Source organism: Amphiprion ocellaris, chromosome 6 (assembly GCF_022539595.1).
Source record: "Amphiprion ocellaris isolate individual 3 ecotype Okinawa chromosome 6, ASM2253959v1, whole genome shotgun sequence".
Taxonomy (NCBI): Eukaryota; Metazoa; Chordata; class Actinopteri; family Pomacentridae; genus Amphiprion; species Amphiprion ocellaris.
In genome coordinates this window covers 2,841,740-2,861,259 of record NC_072771.1, presented here as the reverse complement: position 1 = coordinate 2,861,259, position 19,520 = coordinate 2,841,740, and the positions used below count along the sequence as shown (strand labels likewise).

The 19,520-nt window shown below is 39.2% G+C and overlaps 1 protein-coding gene across 3 annotated transcripts in view; it reads left to right on the top strand.

The window, feature by feature from the left end:
* The window catches only part of LOC111582069 (spermatid perinuclear RNA-binding protein-like), a 120,405-nt gene that overhangs the window by 41,856 nt on the left and 59,029 nt on the right, over positions 1 to 19,520 (top strand). For all 3 annotated transcript variants that reach the window (XM_055011360.1, XM_055011361.1, XM_055011362.1), the window contains exons 3-4: positions 6,971 to 7,200; positions 11,900 to 12,065. In XM_055011360.1, coding sequence (XP_054867335.1) covers positions 6,971 to 7,200; positions 11,900 to 12,065 — 396 coding nt within the window. The remainder of the gene's footprint in view (positions 1 to 6,970; positions 7,201 to 11,899; positions 12,066 to 19,520) is intronic.

Here is a 19,520-nt window from a genome sequence, read left to right as displayed (position 1 = left end):
GCCACTTTGTGTCTTGTTTTTTTGTTCTTTTTGTTTTTTGTCTCGTTTTGTCATTTTTTGTCTCATTTTTGCCATTTTGTGTCTCGTTTTTGTTGAACTTTTAGGGGTTTTTTTTACAGATTCTTATGAAAGTGGTTTATTTTTCATACATTTTTAAGTGAAGCAGTTATAATAAAGTGATTCTGATTAAATATCCTGATTTTCAGCTCAGATTTGGTTGTTTTCCAACAGAATGGTGTGTTATAGTTCATCTTTGGAAGCTGAAATCAGAGCATTGTTTGTTTTTTACGGTCCCTATCACTGATAAATGGTGTAATTCTGCTGATTTTCTAAATAATACGACACGCCTCATTAACTCAGCCGGCTGCTTCCAATCTGTGTGTCAGATTTGGTCCTCCTCAGTGATTTTACACTGAAAACAAAACGCTACACGAATGATTTCTGTCAGATTCAAGCAGCCCTGCGATGCTATTAATTAAAGCTGCGAGCGGCGTTATCTTGTAATTGCCACCGAACTCCCAACTGTCTCGTAGCTCACGAATAAAAGGAGTCGGGCCGAGAAGACGAGGCCGGGCCGGCGTCCAGAACCGGACGTCTTAATCTTTCATTTAGATCTGGTTTGTGTTTGCCCGGGTGTCGCCCCACACCTCCAAACCTCAGATGCCCCCGGCGGCTCGGGGACAGATTAGCCGGGTGGTGATGAACGACCCTCAGCTCCAGCTCCAGCCCCCCGGGATCCACGGCCATGAATTATTAAAGCGGCGTCATAAATAACTCACTGTAATGAGGGCTGCTTACCGGAGGAGACGGAGGGAAAAGGGAAGCAGAGGATGATGGAGGGAGGAGGAGGAGGGTTGACCTTGGGCTGTAAAAGCAGAGCAGAGCGCCAGTTTTCATCTACGAACGACGTTTATCCAAGAGTCCGCTGGTGGTGAAGCACACTGTCTTGTTTTGGTCGTTTTGTGTCTTGTTTTGGTCATTTTGTGTTTTGTTTGGGTCATTTTTTTGTCTTGTTTTGGTCGTTTTGTGTCTTGTTTTGGTCACTTTGTGTCTCATTTTTGTCATTTTTTGTCTCGTTTTTGTCATTTTGTGTAGTGTTTTTGTCATTTTGTGTCTCGTTTCAGTCCTTTTGTGCGCTGTTTTGGTCATTTCTTGTCTTGTTTTTGTTATTTTGTGCATTGTTTTTGTCGTTTTGTATCTTGTTTTAGTCGTTTTGTGTCTCATTTTTGTCGTTTTGTGTCTCATTTTTGTAATTATGTGTCTTGTTTTTTCATTTTTTTTGTCAGATTTTTTTCTGTTTTTGTCTTTTTATTTTTTTGTCTTGTTTTTGTCATTTTTTTTGTCTTGTCATTTTGTGTCTCGTTTTGGTCATTTTTTGTCTCATTTTTGTCATTATGTCTTGTTTTTGTCATTTTTTGTTGTTTTGTGTCTTGTTTTTGTTGTTTTTGTCTCATTTTGATCGTGTTTTTATCTTGTTTTGGTTGGGTTTTTTTTGTCATGTTTTTTTCATTTTGTGATCTTGTTTTGGTTGTTTTTTTAATCATTTTTTGTCATTTTTTTGCCTCGTTTTGGTCATTTAGTATCTCATTTTTGTCATTTTTTGTTTTGTTTTTGTTGTTTTTTGGCTAATTTTTGTAATTATGTGTCTTGTGTTTGTCATTTTGTGTCTTGTTTTGGTTGTTTTTTTGTCTTGTTTTTGTCATTTTTTGTTTTTTGTCTTGTTTTTGTTGTTTTTGTCTCATTTTGATGATTTTTTGTCTCGATTTTATCATGTGTCTAATTTTGTAATTTTTTTGTCATGTTTTTTCGTTTTGTGATCTTGTTTTGGTCTTTTTTTATCATTTTTTGTCATTTTGTGTCTCGTTTTTGTCATTTTTTTAGTCTTGTTTTTGTCTTTTTTGCCTCGTTTTGTTCATTTTTTTGTATAATTTTGGTCATTTTGTGTCTTGATTCTGTCATTTTGTGTCTCGTTTATGTTATTTTGTGTATCTTTGTGGCCGTTTTGTCTCCACATATTACAGATATTTAACTATTTCCATGTTTCCAGCTTCTCCAGACTTTTCCTCTCTACTCTTATCATCATCAGTAGAAAGATGTTTCACCATGCTGAATGGATCTCCAACAACTTATTCCTCTGTTCACTGTTTCTGAACCAATGCTGAATTTATTTTTTATCTAATTTCTCTAATGCGTTACCTCAACAACATCCCAAAACATCCTCAGAATATTGCAGGAAAAATGTTCCACCTTTGTTTACTCTCTAAGCTCCAAGCAGTTTTTAGCCGTTTCTTTGCTCCTGTCACATTTTTCTCAGTAACATAAAGTCCTGCAGCTCCATGGAAACAGAACAACCATGAGGAAGGAGAGAGAACTCAGCATGAAACAGAAGGCTAGGTTATGGCTAAATGTGAAGCTAGCTGCAGCTCGACAGGCGAATTAAAAAGCGACGTGTTCGAGTTCAAAGACGTCCGTCTGGCTTTGGATTCAGTCCGCCGCCTCCAGCGAGTTAACGGTCAGAAATCTGAGGCTGGTTTGTCTGTAATTACAGCGAGCGAGCGGCACTTTGATGATGCTGTTTGATGATGAGCGATGGGGATGATGATGATGATGATAATCCATCTTTGAACCATTAGACCGTTTTCTGATTGATGACCTTTAAAACATGGCACCCGTCAGAGAAAGCAGATGAATGGTTTTCATTCAGAGTAAGATATCAGACTCGGTGGGGGAGAATTTACACTTTCAGCGAATGACTAGAAGTTTGTGGACACTAAAGGGTCGCAGTGAAGCTTCAGTATTGTGATCTGAAATGAAATTAAGTCAAAAATCATCTGACAACTTTATCGGCTGCTTCTTACAAAAAGGAAACACATAGTTCTCATTTTCCACAACTGATCTACATCCAACTTATTCCAATTTAAAGGCTCTAATTTAGGAGTTTATTTTTAACTTCATTTGCAAGAAATAAAAACGCTTCTTGGCAAGGAAACAAACATTGAAAGGGAAGATTTGGTTTCAACGAAAGCAATTACAATGTAGAATGAATTTGACCCATTAGCTCTCTCTAGTAAGTCATTAACCATCACAGAAGTCTTTGTCATGGTGCCCCTTTACGAGCTTAAAAAAAAAAAAACCTCACAATTTTGCACAATTTTACTTGAGTTTTCATTTCTTTTTGTCTCTTCTTGAAGTGTTTTTGCCTTTTTCAGCACCAGGCTCCACTTCTCTGGACACTGTCTAACTGGATAAAAGGCGCATTTGTTGATGCAACGTTTTGATGCACAGACATGTTTTGAGTCATTTTAAGCAAATTTTGAGTCATTTTGGGAAAGTTTTGTGTTTTTCTGGGCAAGTTTTTTATCATTTTTGTCAAATTTGGAGTAATTTTGAGGAAGTTTTGTGTCAAGTTGGGCAAATTTTGAGTTATTTTGGGCAAATTTGGAGTAATTCTGGACAAACTTGGAGTAATTTTGGGCAAGGTTTGGGTCATTTCGCGCAAATTTGGAGTAATTTTGGGCAAATTTGGAGTCATTGTGGGTACATTTTGAGTCATTTTGGACAAGTTTTGGATCATTTTGGGCAAATTTGGAGTCATTTTGAGGATGTTTTGAATCATTTTGGACAAATTTGGAGTCATTTTGGAGATGTTTTCAGTCATTTTGGGAATATTTGGAGTCATTTTAGGCATGTTTTCAGTCATGTTGGGTGAGTTTTGAGTCGTTTTGGACATATTTTGGATCATTTTGGGTAAATTTTGTGTCATTTTAGGCACATTTTGAGTCATTTTGGGCAAATTTGGCTCCTGCACACTGTCTAACTTGCAAGAACGCATTTATTGGTGCAACGTTTCGGGGTACTGATTTTGGGGAGATTTTGAGTCATTTTGGCCAAAATCAGAGTTATTTTGGGCATGTTTTGTGTCATGTTTGGCGAGTTTTGCATCATTTTGGAGAAGTTTTGGTCCATTTTGGTCAAATTTTGAGTCATTTTGGGCAAATTTAGAATAATTCTGGAGCTTGTTTTGGGATATTTTGGGCAAATTTGACTCCTGCCCACTGTCGGCGCACCAAAACGTTGCACCAACAAATGCGTCTTTGCAGGGTTAGAACTTTTTTTGTATCATAAAGTCTGTTATTGTTGTAAATAACCCGCTTCAACACATTTAGACGAGTTCAGAGGCTGTAGATCGAATGTTTAAACCTCCGCTGGCCATCCTCAATGTCTAGAAGCTTCTCTGTGCACTGTCAACTAGTAAATACATAAATTAAAGTGTCTTTTTGCCTCTAGGAGATGCACTGAATTCAGGTGAAGATTTAAGACGGTTTCAGTTTGGTTAACAGTTGTGCGTTAGCAGGAGTGTAGCGCAGCATGTTGGGAAAAACGGCGCTCTCTTGAATCATTCTGATTTTTTGGTTGGATGTATGGCGTATTTTAGATACAGAAGGGATAATGTTGACTAAAAACAGGTGCTTTGTTGAGAGTGTTTTGGAATTTTCGATTGATTTTTGATTAACGATTGGTTTGAATGCGTAAATCAGCAAAACAACTCAAATCTGAATGATATCCAAAGCAAAAAAAATATTCTGGATGTCTTTGCCAGCTTTATACCACACGAAAATGGTTCCAAATGTTTTTTTTTTTTAAAGCAGGTTTTCGCTTTTTATGCTGAGATTCACCCCTGCTAAATCCCCTCGATCCTTCTGGACTGGTTGATCTCTATTTCGGGAAGAATTTAAAGTCATCTGGTGGAAATTTCCAACAAAATATCCCATTTTCAGTTTCTTTTCTCCAAATTTGTTGTGCGGCTCAAATGTTTCTTTCTGATCTTTAATTTTTAATCTGCTGCTTTCAAAAGCTTCTGCTCTCCTGAGAAGTTCTTCCACCATCCCATAATTCATCGTAACACCAGTAGAAATGAGATTAACATGGCTTAAAGGGACTCTTGAGTTCACCTGTGGGGGAGTTTGCGTTGACCTTTAAATAAGAAGGCCGTACTGTAAATACTGCAGTATCTGCTGCTTATATCGCCATTTACATACGTATTTGCAATAATTAACTGGACAAATTATGACAGGACTAAACAGGGTTTTTAAATGCCATTATATGATGTAGCGTTTAGATTTTGCCTGTTCGGGATCTGTAAAAACAGACAAGTTGATTAAAGTATCACATGGACCTGCAGAGCTCGTTAAAGTCCGTGAAATCAGTTTTATTTATGCCCTTGGAGACACAATGAACCGTCAAACCTGGGACACAGAGAGCACATTTGTGGTTTGATGCATGCAGTAATTCTGCTGACAGACCGGCGATATTCAAACACCATCAGTGCTGCATAATTTCACTTTTCTCCGTCAGAGGAGTGAGTTACGGAAACCTTGATTTCCTGTGGTATTGTCGATTGGCTGATTGTACCTCCAGTAACTGTTGACCCTCCTGACTGAGACGGAACTTTAAACAAAACTTCTTATTGCTGTTTTTGGAAGATTCAAACTTCCTGTAGACGTAAAGATCCTGAATAACAATGACCTGATTCAGTCTCAACGATCATCATCAAGGCTGATAAAGGCTTTTTTAACCTGATCATATCGGTGCAAACTGAAGCCCAGTCCTTTGTTTACATCCACTAACTTGGTTAATTAATAATCTGTAGCATTATCAATGAATCCACTAATGGAAGATAAAAACACAGTTCTAGTGCATCCAAATTTGTCTTGAACAACTGAGCTCTGGTTGGAGGTCATTAAGCATCACGGAAGTCTTTGTCATGGTGCCCCTTTAGCAGCTAAGCTCCCACAATGCTCTCTGCCTGTCGTCTGAGTGATGCCTCCTCTGGTCTCTACAGTACTAAACAATAAGAGGCTCCACCTGGTGGAACAACCAGGTACTACAGCTGATTGACAACACATTTACTGACATCATGTACAGAACACAGGTTTTCTACATCTTTAAGAGCTTCTGGAACCACAGTACATCCCACCCTCTAATACTACATTTACCCTCTAATACTACATTGGAACCTTCTACCTTTGAGTCCAGCTTGATGCACTTCCATTTTTTTACAGAAGCCCAAAATAACCTTTCCGTATCCTCCATGCTTTATGGTACTCTGGGAGAAGATTTAGTACATGTTAATACACAGTATGTCAAATGTAGTTTTCCAAAAATACCAAGATGTCCGACTACATCTGGTTTTACTTTGCGATTAGCAAGTCAACATGTTATCCTGCACATTCTGACTCACAATCCTTTGCACAGTTGTCTCACACTAGTAAAATAAGCCCATTTCACATCTTGATTGTACACATAATATATGAACCAGTATATACTTTGTGATTGAAGCTAGTAGTACATATTTAAAGTAAAAGTATGTGAGTTGGAGTCAATGGCGTCAAAGTGCTGCAAAATGGGAAAAAAATGCACCAAAATGGTGCCGTAAACTCAAAATGGTGGACATCGTATTGGACTTAAGGTTTGACTCCAAGAGACTTTTCTGTAAATCTGGATGTGATGTTTGTTTCTACCAAATTTTATCCATGTGGGTAAAACCTGATGTTGGGGCTGCATCTTTAAAGTTCTGCCACATCGATGCGATGCTCAAGACTTGCGAACCATCACTTCTTGTTTCCCATTTGCACTGTTTGGTTTATTTTCGAGCACTTTTAGCCCTGAAAATGTCCGATAATGATAATAGTGAGTTCCTACAGATGCAGGAGGGCCTTTGCAGCGCTCGAGCCCAATGAGCAGCCTGACATTTATCCTGATTAATGATCATGTCGAGGCAAACAGACCATCTCAAAGGTCGCGAGCCATAAAGGCCAGAAATCCGAGTCCATTTAGGTCCATCAGCCGACACGTTTCCTCCACGAGTGTCCTCAGGTTTCACCCTGACCTGCTCACCTGCTGCGATTCACGTTTAATATGAAGGAGTATAAAGTATTAACGGTGGTTCTTTCTTCTCGTTTCATCCCAGAGGTCGTTCAGATCGTTTGCTAACGACGACCGCCATGTCATGGCCAAACACGCCAGCGTTTATCCGGCGCCGGAGGAGCTGGAGGCCGTCCAGTCGCTGGTGTCCACCGTGGAGGGAGCCCTGAAGAAGGTCTCTGACTGGATGGACGGCCTCGACAAACCCTCAGAGAAGATGTCCACCACCAACAAGGCTGCCGACAACACGACAGAGGAGGAAGCTGCCGAGACAAAGTAGGTCCAACCCCTGACCTCCTTTAATCAGCTGATTTTTCATCCACAATAACTTTAGTTTATTAAATTAAGTTTTACCTTTATACTATGAATATTTACAGAGTTTCAGGCCCTCAAAGGTCCAAATTTATCACTTTTTGATAGACTTTTTCTATCATTTCTGAGCATCAGACCTTCATCAGTCAAGCAAATAGACACGACATTTTAGAAGGAAAAACAATTTTGAGTTCTAATAAAAACTGACACAAAGACACAAACAAGACTCCAAATTTGTCCAAAATGACCAAAAAAAATCTTCAAAAAAACTCAAAACCTGTTGAAAAAGACTCTGAACTTAAGGAAAATATCTTGAACCTTGATGTCTTGAAACTTATAGAAAATGACACAAGAATTGTCCAAAATAACTAAAAATCTGTTCAGAATGACAAAATCTGTCCAACATTATTCAAACCCTACAGTAAACAATTCAAAGCGTGTCCAAGACTCCAAATTTGTCCAAAATGACCAAAATAAATCTTGAAAAAGACTCAAAACCTGCAGAAAATATCTTGAAACGTCTCAAAAATATCTCGAAACTTGTCTTAAACTATTTAAAACTTGAAAAAAATGTCTTGAAACTTGTAGAAAAATACTTATTCATGAAGTTATGAGGCTCAGAAATGTCCAAAATCTGAATTTTGGACAAGTTTTTCATTGTTTAGTAGAGGGTTTGAGTCATTTCGGACAGATTTTTTTATTTTGAACAACTCTGAAAATATTCACAGTATGAAGGTAAAACGTTCCTTAATTAAACTAAAATTCCTGTGGATGAAGAATCTGGTTGAATTCTCTAATTAATAGTTCATGAACTGACCCAGTATTTAATTACCGTCCAGTTCTACATTGGACTTCTTCGTGTGTTTTTAGGGAAAGGTGAGGTGAATTTATGACGTGTTCTGGCTTGGTTTCCCTCGTGAAGCCGTTGTAGACCTTCTTCAGGCTCGATGATCGGATGATTAAACTTCGCTCGACAAAGACCCATAAATTCTCTGCGTTTTGGCTTAAAGCCTAAATATCCACACAGGTTCTGCATCAGCGAAGCATTCCTGAGGAGATATAGCACCGAGCCGGTTCTTCTGCGAATAGAACGCAGCAGAAAATCTGTGGATCAGATTTATTTCTGATCCGTATTTATAGCTCCAATACCTGAGAACAAACCAGGCAGCCAGATCTTTAAACCCCTTAAATTGAAATACTTTCTGGGAGTTTCTGTCACATTTTTCTTCATTTTTGGATTGTTTTTCACACTCTGCAGCTCTATGGAAACAGAAAAAACACCAAGAAGGAAGGAAAAGGAATGCAAGTCTCTAAACACTGATTATACTGTAAATCATTTAAAAAAAGAGAAAATCAGTAGAATTTTCTTGATAACTTATTCTGAAAAACTTTTTTAAAAAAACACGTAATCAGCATGTACAACATTTTTCGAAGAGGCCACAGGTTTAATCAACACTGGAAAAAGAAATGGTGGCTCTACATTTAAGTTTTATTTTACACTGCCTGCAGTTCAGCTAAAAAGTCTCAGAATTTTCGTCGCATGACTGTTGATCCTAGCAGAGTCACTGATGGATTCAAGGTTGCGTGTGAAATTGTTGAATTTTTATTTTTTCACGGAATCTTATCAAAGCAAACCTCTTATTTTTGGCAAATTTCTGAATATAGAATAAAGCGAACTTGATGAAACTACAGTTATTTGTCACAGACAAGTAGCTCAAGTGCTGCCAGAAAGTTGTAAATCTTACTATTCTTACCTTTTTTTCCCCAGTTTCTGGCTCTAATAATGAGTGTAATTTTCCAGAAACCAACACTGGAAAAGAACTAGTGACTCCACGTGATATCAATATTTAACTGTTTATATATATTTAGTTTTTCTTACACTGCCTGCAGTTCAGCCAAGAATTGTCAGAGCTTTTCTTGAATGACTGTTGGTCACAGCTGAGTCACTGATGGCTTCACAGTTGCACCTGAAATTGTTGATTTTTTTTTGTTTTTTACAGAATCTTGTTAAAGCACCACTCTTATTTTTGACAAATTTTTAAATGTAGAATAGAGCAAAGTTGATGAGTAGCTCAAGAACTGTCAGAAAGTTGTAAATCTTACTATTCTTTCCATTTTTTCTTCAGTTCCTGGCTCTAGTAATGAGTGTAATTTTCCAGAAACCAGCACTGGAAAAGAAATGGTGGCTCCACATGCTATCAATATTTAATTATTTATGTTTTTATTCTATTCTTACACTGCCTGCAGTTCAGCTGAGTAGTCTCTGAATTTTTGTTGCATGACTGTTGGTCAGAGCAGAGTCACTGATGGCTTCATAGTTGTGCCTCAGATTGTAAAATTTTTTGGCTTTTTACAGAATCGAAATAGAGCAAATCCTTTATTTTTGGCAAATTTTTCAATGTAAAATAAAGCAAACTTCATGAAATTAGTGATATGTGACAGAAAAGTAGTTCAAACGCTGTCAGAAAGTTGTAAATCTTATTTTTCACTTACATTTCCATTCCAGTTTCTGGCTCTAATAACCGGTGTTTATTTAGTTATCTTTGTAAAGAAACATGCCATTCCAACCTGTCGGTAGTATTTGGGTTCAGGGAGTTAATCAAAGCAAAGAATGCTGAAGGCTGTTTCACTGCAGAATTAAAAAAATAAATAAATAGAATTAATTTGCATTGAAATTAATCAAATACATGTTTTTTCAGGTTCAAATCAGAATTGTGGCGTCTGTAAATTACAAGCGTCTTCAAGGATTTTACATTTTGTCATCTTTGGCTCTTCATTCATTCCCTGCAGACCCCTGAATGCATCACATATAGACTTTATTTTTGTATATTTCAGCTCAGGATGCAGTTTAAACAGAACTTTATGAACCTTCACAGCCTTTTTTTACTGTGCTGCAGTTTATCCCGGTGTGTCCCGAAGATCTATTTTGTCCAACACAGAGCAGCTAAACTGATTGTCGAGCTTAAAGCAACCAAAAAAACAAACAAAAACACCAGCAAACTTTTCCTTCCACTGTCGGCAGAAATGTCAGGGACACAAACCTCAGCTTCAAATAAACTGGATCTGCGTTGAAGTCCTTGATAAATAACGACAAACTGCATAATATATGTTTTAAAAGACAGGTTTAGAGGCTCCAGAGTGTGTACTGGATGCTACATTCCACAGTAAAGTGCAGAATTAAACTGTTAAATCTTCTTATTTTTGCAGTTTTCTCAGTCAGGTTTTACTGGTTTTTGGAAAGTGAAAGTGAAAGTAAACAACAGCACAGTTAACTTGTAGCTTCTACTCTGAAATCCTGAAAAAGTAAAAAGAAAAAAAAAAGATGTGAGACTTGAGAAAGTGAGAAAATACTTTTGTAATTTTCAGTGAATCAACAGTTTAGGGTTTAAAAGCAGTTTTAGCTCAGATGTGATTAAAAGAAGAGCAAGACTGCAGAGATGATTCAGGTTCACTGAGTTGTGAGTCATTTTGGACAAGGTTTGGATCAATTTGTGTAAATTTTGCATCATTTAAGGCATGTTGTGAGTCACTTTGGGCAAATTTCGATTCATTTTGGATAAGTTGTGGGTCTTGTTGGGCGAATTTTGAGTCATTCTGGGGATGTTTTGAGTCATGTTGGACAAGTTTTAAGTCATTTGGGGTAAATTTTTGCTTCATTTTGAGCATGTTTTGAGTCAAGTTGGGTGAGTTCTTAGTCATTTTGGGCAAGTTCTGGATCAATTTGGGTAAATTTTGCAGAATTTTAGTCATGTTTTGAGTCATTTTTGGCAAATTTGAAGTCATTTTGAGCATGTTTTGAGTCATGTTGGAGAAGTTTTGCATCGTTTTAGGTAGATTTTGTGTCATTTTAGGCATGTTTTGAGTCATGTTGGGTGAATTCTTAGTCCATCCATCCATCCATTATCTATACACCACTTAATCCTCACTAGGGTCATGGGGGGGCTGGAGTCTATCCCAGCTGACTCAGGTGAAGGCAGGGGACACCCTAGACAGGTCACCAGTCTGTCACAGGGCTACATACAGAGACAAACAATCACTCACACATTCACACCTACGGGCAATTTAGAATGATCAATTAACCTCAGCATATTTTTGGACTGTGGGAGGAAGCCGGAGTACCCGGAGAAAACCCACGCATGCACAGGGAGAACATGCAAACTCCATGCAGAAAGATCCCGGGAAAGCCGGGACGTGAACCAGGGATCTTCTAGCTGCAAGGTGAAAGTGCTAACCACTACACCACTGTGCAGCCCCTGGATTCTTAGTCATTTTGGACAAATTTGGGATCATTCTGGGTAAAGTTTGCATCATTTTAGGCATTTTTTGATTCATTTTTGGCAAATTCTGAGTCATTTTGGCCAAATTGTGGGTCTCATTCGGGGGATGTTTTGAGTCATTTTTAGGATGTTTTGAGTCATGGACAAGTTTTGGATCATTCTGGATAAATTTTGTGTAATTTTTGGCATGTTTTGAGTTATTTTGAACAAATTTGAATCCGGTTTTTATACTTCATAACTGATCATTTTATGACTTTCTGTATTATTTTGTAGCCTTGTGAAGCATTTTGTTACAATAAAGTGTAATATTGTTGTAAATAACCCACAGCTGCACATTTAGAACCGTTCAGACGCTGCAGATCTAATGTTTAAACCCTCGTCTTCAGGTCTGACGGTACCTCGGTGCTGTGTGGAGTGACTCGAGTCGGCCTGGTGGCCAAAGGCCTCCTGATCAAAGGCGACATGGACCTGGAGCTGGTTCTGATGTGCAGAGAGAAGCCCACCAAGCTGCTGCTGTACACCGTCAGCGCCAACCTGCCGCTGCAGATCCAGGTAGGAAAACAAAACAAAACAAAAACCCTCGTCCACAGAGGACTTTGTGTTCTTTAAGTCTGATGAAAGCTGTGGAGTTTGTGACATTGAGAGGAGACGATCCGACACCCCGAGGAGCAGCGACGCGACGACAATCATAATAAAAACCCACAGAACAGGAGCTCAGAGACCTGCAGCAGATGCTAGGATATATATACAGGAGTTTAAACACAAACAAGCAGTAAAAGCTTGTCAAATACGTTGAGATTTAAGCAGTATAGAGGCTTTTAAAAGTCCAAAATATGCACTTTTAAATACATTTCAGTGCAGAAAACAATGGAAGCAAATCAGTCTGACCAAATCTTGAAATCTGAAGTTCTAACGTTGAATTTTATTGTGTTTAAATTATGTTTCTGGATTTGTTTGTCTGAATTTAGGTCATCAAAATTTCAATTACTTGTTTTTGCTTTAGTTTTTCGATGCAAGTTTGAAAGTCGATGGCTTTTACATTTATATATGAATGGATCCATATTTCTAGTAAAATCCAGTCTTTGGTCAACATTTCACCAATTTTTGAGGTTCTAACATCAGTAGAATCTGATGTGTGGAAAGTCTGACCAGACAAGGTTCCAATTTTTTGATATTTTAACGAAATGGTGACGTGAATTTATTTGTTATTTGGGACCTTAAACTAAGTTCTGTCAAATATTTTGGCTGAATTCTGAGAATTTCATGTGTTTTCAGTGCATTAGATTAAAAATAACTGTCAGTAGTTAAACAGCCTTAATGCCCATCAGTGCATGTGACACAGAGCTATCACAGATCTACAGTTTTAGTGAGATTTTCCATCCATACTAATGAACCCAGTCGTCACAAAGAGCTGCAGCCTGAATGGAGCAGAAACACTGTACAGGGTGAAGATGTTTTTCTTCTTAAGCCAGATGAAAGGATTATTTTTAATCAGCAGGAGAGCAGGTGATGTAAAGTGGAGATGATGTGCTGCTGCTGATGAGACCACACTTGATTTATTTCTGTTCCCTGGAGACGTCTGAGGCCCAAACTGAGGAGAATATTTCCTCCACACTTCTCACCGCTCGGCTTTCCTTTGTTGTTTCAACTGGATTCGACGAGAGCTCAGTGGCAGCAGCGTTCAGAGTTTCATGTCTTATTTACGGCACAAAACTAAGATCTGTCAAATATTTGAATTTCATGTTTTCAGAGCTGAGAATAATATAAGTTCACCCTCAAAGGAATGTCTTTCACAGAAACATCTTAAGGGTTCAATATCTTCAGAAATTTAATTTCAACAGCCTTGAAATTTGGTAAAGACACAGATAGAATGACATCTTAACAAACTTAGTTTTGGGTCCCAAAACTCCAGTCTTGTTTGAAAGATTTGGCACCAATAATTGAAAATGTGTCCTCTGCAGGAGCCGTTTGATCATTTGGGTCTTCATCAAGTTTCATGGATATAATAGTTATTTTTCTGGAGATATTCAATGTTTACAATGAAAGGGGGTGTTTTTGAGGGTGAAAATAAAAAAATCAGGTCTAAAAACGTACAAAATTCTTAAAATTCTGCCAAAATATTTTACAAAACTCAAATTACAAATAAGTGAACTCTGACTAAAATCTAAGATTTTTTTTGTTACTAGAAGAAATAATTTAAATGAAATTGTAAATTTTAGAAAAACACAGCTTGAAATCTGTGAAAGTTGTGCATGAATCAGGCCTGTTGGAGTGTTTCTAGTTTCACCACATTTCTCAGTGCTCTGGTGGCGACTTTGCTTTTTGTTTTTGACTCCAATAGCTTTTCAAGAGCTTGTGTGGATCAGGAAGTAACATCCGCTCGAGCATTATTCAGCCCAGACTGAGGTATAATATTACTTCTACACTCCACACAGTTCATCCCAACAACCCTGAGAGCTCAGCGAGTTTTAACAACCCCGAGCTCCGGAGTTAAATAAATAATCTCATCAGAGGATCTTCTTCTCGGCGTTGGTCTCCAGCTAACGCTACCCAACGAAGCAGCGTGCATCCTGTAGCTCTCGTCTCCGTTAATTACCTGCCATTGCCGCCGCTCCATCATCAGGGGAGGAAACCATCTGAAGCTCTCATTTCCTGGGCCGAGCCGAGGAGATTGACAGGCGGCGGGGTGATGGATGGGGTCGTTTCTCGCCGAGTCGAGATAGAGAGATGCACTTGAAAACATGCCACTGAAAGGTAGCACAGATCCAGAGGAGAAAAACAAAACGAAACAGGATAGTTTGGCATGCTGGGAATCGGCTGGCAATAACTGGGGTGTAAATGTGGATGGAATGAGCAGGAAAAGCTGCACGGAAACACCACAGTTTGGGCCTTTTCCTGCTTTGATACGATGCTCGTTACTGACAAGGAAAAAAAATGCAGGTTTTGTGGGATTTTCTTGTTCCTCTCAGGATCTAAATGTCATTATTTTGTATGAAAACCCATAAATTATAAAATGAATCACTTATTCCATCAATGCATATCCTCCTCTTTTTGACAGATTCTCTCATTAGTCCCTAATCCTGCCTGTTTTGGGATTTTTCTCTCAATAATTAATAAGGCTGTGTCAATGAAAGCCAAGTTTCTAATTACAGTTTTTCTTAATTGATAAGACACTGTTCCTGAAAAATAGCACACATTTCCCAACACACTGCACACTATTTTCTTTATCTGAACACAACTCACAAAGCACTGCATACTTGTGTCAAAAGCGCACCTTATTGTCAAAATCTGAACTTTGTTTTCAAAATTAAGACACACAAAGCAAAACTAGGACACTGCACTGCTGAATACAAAACACTCTTCTCTCACTGTGTTCTCACATGAAGTATAAAAAAATGATACAGTCCTCAAAAATGACAACTTAAACACAAACACATCCTATAAATGAATCAGAGGTCATGGCAGTGCCTGACTGTACATTACAAAATAAAAATAATGCTAGACAAAAAAATACAGCACTGTGTTGTCCACAGTACAGTCTGCAGATATTTACACCATGTCTGCATCAATTCTTTCAGCCTGGTCAGACCTCAGGACCTCATCAACATCATAAGCTATGTTTTCTCTGGAAAGAAAGACCTAGTGTGTCTGATCCAGCCTGACATGCATCAACAGAAACATCACCACATGCCAAGACCACTGATTGATAGAGATTTTCCCAAAGTATGGCTGCTGCTCATATACCTTCCACCTCCATGTAGAGAAGAATTCTTCTATAGGATTCAGAAAGGGAGAATATGGTGGCAGAAAAACCACAATAACTTGAGGTTCATATTGAAACATTCCTGAATCAATAGTCCTCTATGAAAACTAACATTGTCCCAGACAACAACAAAAACTGCGTCTTCTTACCAAACGTCCTGCTACATCCATGTCAGTAGACCCTCGAAGTCCATCTAGGAAAGTCAACAAATGCTGGGTGTTCTATGGGTCCAGAACTGCATGATGATCAATTACTCCATGATTGTTTATTGCAGCACAGATGGTTACGTTGCCCCACGCTGACCTGGACGTTGACTACAGCCTGTTGTCCAATGATGTTCCTCCCTCTTCTCCTCCTCTTGGCCAGGTTGAAACCAGCCTCATCCACATAGATTTATTCTTGTGTATCATCAGAATTCAACTGAAAAACTCTCTGGAACAAACACACACCAAACAGAGAAAAAGTCAGTCATGTAGACTTTCTGTAATTTTACCAGCACTTGTGAAGCAGAATTATACATTAGATTTTTTACAGTATTCTCAGAACATTTCTGACTGCTTGTATTGTTCCAGTATAGACATGTCACTGAAGTGACAAACAACATTTACATACATGTAAAGTGGTCCAGGACCAGGTGCAGGGGCAGGTCCAGGTTCAGGTTCTGGTTCTGGATGTGGTCTGGGTCGTCCACATCCTCTTCTTCCAGCATGACCTCTTGCTCCTCTGACATCCATTCTGAACAGCTCATTCTGCTTCCCAGCAGGTTTTATAGTGTTCAGTTCATTGGTAAAAGTGTTTTCAGTTCTGACCTGTTGTGTCTTAATTGTGACAGCAGTGTTGGAACAGTGTCCCAATTCTGCTTCCTAGTGTTCACTGTTTGAAAAATGTGTGCTATGAGTGAAAAAGTGTGTTCAAATGAGCAAAAATGTGTTCAGTCTTTTGCAAAAAGAGTTCAGGAGTTTTGGAAACTGTGTGCAAACCATGAACAGTGTCCAAAATTTTGACAGCAGAGTCCTGTTTTTGAGAAATGTGTGCAGTCAGATGGTGGTCTTATCCATACATCAGATTCAACTGATGTTAGAGCCTCAAAAGTTGGTGAAATGTTGATGACCAAAGACTGTATTTTAGTGGGAAATCTGGAATGTCCAAAAGCGAGCTCATTCCCATAGAACCCTGTGTTAAAATGTCCAACTTTATTTGGCCCAAATTACTCAAAAGATTGTCCAAAATCACTTGAAATCAGTCAAAAAAGACTCAAGAATGCCCTCTTATTTACAGAAAAATTGTCCAAATGGAATAATATCAGCATTGTTGTGTCAAAACCCTAAAAAATGGAACCTTGTCTTGTCCTTTCATCAAATTCAACTGATGTTAGAGCCTAAAAAGTTGGTGAAATGTCGACCAAAGACTGTATTGTAGGGAGAAATATGAAATGTCCAAAAGTGAGCCCATTCCCATCGACCCCTGTGTTAAAATGTCCAACTTTATTGCAAAAACAACCATGTCTACAGCCTCATACAACAATATAAACATGCCACCCAAGGAGTGTAAGATCTCAATGAAAACAAGGCTGTAAATTGTCAATATTGACAAAAAAAATCAGGTTTGGGGGAGTTTTCTTGTTCCTAAATGTCATTATGTTGTATGCAAACCCATAAATTATAAAATGAATCACTAATTCCATCAGTGCAACAACAGTCATGTCATATCTTCCTCTTTTTAACAAATTCTCTCATTAGTCTCTAATCCTGCCTGTTTTGAGATCTTTTTTTCCCCAATAATTAATAAGGCTGTGTCAATGAAAGCCAAGTTTCTAATTAAAATCCTACCAGGGATTTTCCCAAATGAGCTCCTTAAAAATGCTCTGAAACCATGAAACCAAACTGCAAACTCCAGGGCTGAAAATTGAAGCCAAAAGTGAAATACCAAAAATTGCAGTTCCTCAAATGTCCACTAGCCTCCAAAAGCGAGTCAATCCCCATCGACCCCCATGTTAAAAATGTCCAACTTTACAGTAGAAATAAACAAAAATTATGATTATGGTCTCTATAGTTAATTTTCCTGTTCACGACAACCATCCTAACTGTAAGTCTTTGCATAACAAACATGTTTTAATTGTGTTAAGGCTTCAAGCTCTGCATAATTAAGGGAGTGGCCGCTGTAAGGACCGGACAGTCTATCCTGTAAGGACAGGAAAGTCTATGCTGTAAGGACCGGACAGTCTATGCTGTAAGGACAGGAAAGTCTATGCTGTAAGGACCGGACAGTCTATGCTGTAAGGACAGTAAGGACAGGACAGTCTATGCTGTAAGGACAGGACAGTCTATCCTGTAAGGACAGGAAAGTCTATGCTGTAAGGACCGGACAGTCTATGCTGTAAGGACAGGAAAGTCTATGCTGTAAGGACCGGACAGTCTATGCTGTAAGGACAGTAAGGACAGGACAGTCTATGCTGTAAGGACAGGACAGTCTATCCTGTAAGGACAGGAAAGTCTATGCTGTAAGGACCGGACAGTCTATGCTGTAAGGACAGTAAGGACAGGACAGTCTATGCTGTAAGGACAGTAAGGACAGGACAGTCTATGCTGTAAGGACAGGACAGTCTATGCTGTAAGGACAGGAAAGTCTATGCTGTAAGGACCGGACAGTCTATGCTGTAAGGACAGTAAGGACAGGACAGTCTATGCTGTAAGGACAGGACAGTCTATGCTGTAAGGACAGGACAGTCTATGCTGTAAGGACAGTAAGGACAGGACAGTCTATGCTGTAAGGACAGGACAGTCTATCCTGTAAGGACAGGACAGTCTATGCTGTAAGGACAGGACAGTCTATGCTGTAAGGACAGTAAGGACAGGACAGTCTATGCTGTAAGGACAGGACAGTCTATGCTGTAAGGACAGTAAGGACAGGACAGTCTATGCTGTAAGGACAGGACAGTCTATGCTGTAAGGACAGGACAGTCTATGCTGTAAGGACAGTAAGGACAGGACAGTCTATGCTGTAAGGACAGGACAGTCTATCCTGTAAGGACAGGATAGTCTATGCTGTAAGGACAGTAAGGACAGGACAGTCTATCCTGTAAGGACAGGACAGTCTATCCTGTAAGGACAGGACAGTCTATGCTGTAAGGACAGGATAGTCTATGCTGTAAGGACAGTAAGGACAGGACAGTCTATGCTGTAAGGACAGGACAGTCCATCCTGTAAGGACAGGATAGTCTATGCTGTAAGGACAGTAAGGACAGGACAGTCTATGCTGTAAGGACAGGACAGTCTATGCTGTAAGGACAGGACAGTCTATGCTGTAAGGACAGTAAGGACAGGACAGTCTATGCTGTAAGGACAGGACAGTCTATCCTGTAAGGACAGGATAGTCTATGCTGTAAGGACAGTAAGGACAGGACAGTCTATCCTGTAAGGACAGGACAGTCTATCCTGTAAGGACAGGACAGTCTATGCTGTAAGGACAGGACAGTCTATGCTGTAAGGACCGCACAGTCTATCCTGTAAGGACGGGACAGTCTATCCTGCAAGGACGGGACAGTCTATGCTGTAAGGACGGGACAGTCTAGCCTGTAAGGACGGACAGTCTACGCTGTAAGGACAGGACAGTCTACGCTGTACCTCAGCTCCTCTTGTGCTCCACCACTTTGCATGTTTTGGATTAGCTAGGAGTTAAGAAGAACCTGGCAGTGCTACGTAGATCTGTAATCTCCAGGTGGACTACTTGACTGGTTGGTTGATTTGCTCTCGATCAACCAAATTTCAGTCATCACACAGTTGTCCTGCCTGCCCATCCCCTACCTAACTTCTTGCCTACATACCTGGTAACCTACTTATATCAAACCCATCTACCTTAATGCCTACCGGTCCACCTACCTACCTACCTGCCTGCCTTTCTATCTACTTAGTTAGCTACCTATGTATATTCTCGTCTGCTCACCTATCTACCTATATTTCTAGTTACCTATGTAACCACTTACCAATCTTTCCATCCACCTACCCACTGACCTACCTACCTACCTAAATACCTATATTCCTAGTTACCTACCTAGTTACTTATCTACCTACCTACCTACTTACCAACCTACCAATCTACCTCCCTACCTATTCACCAACCTGCCTACCTACCTAGTTACAAACTGTTACTTTGAGACCTACCTACCTCCCTTCAAACCCCTCTGTCTACCTACCTGACCACCCATTTAACTGCTCAGTGCTGTTGGCTTGCCTACCTACCTACCT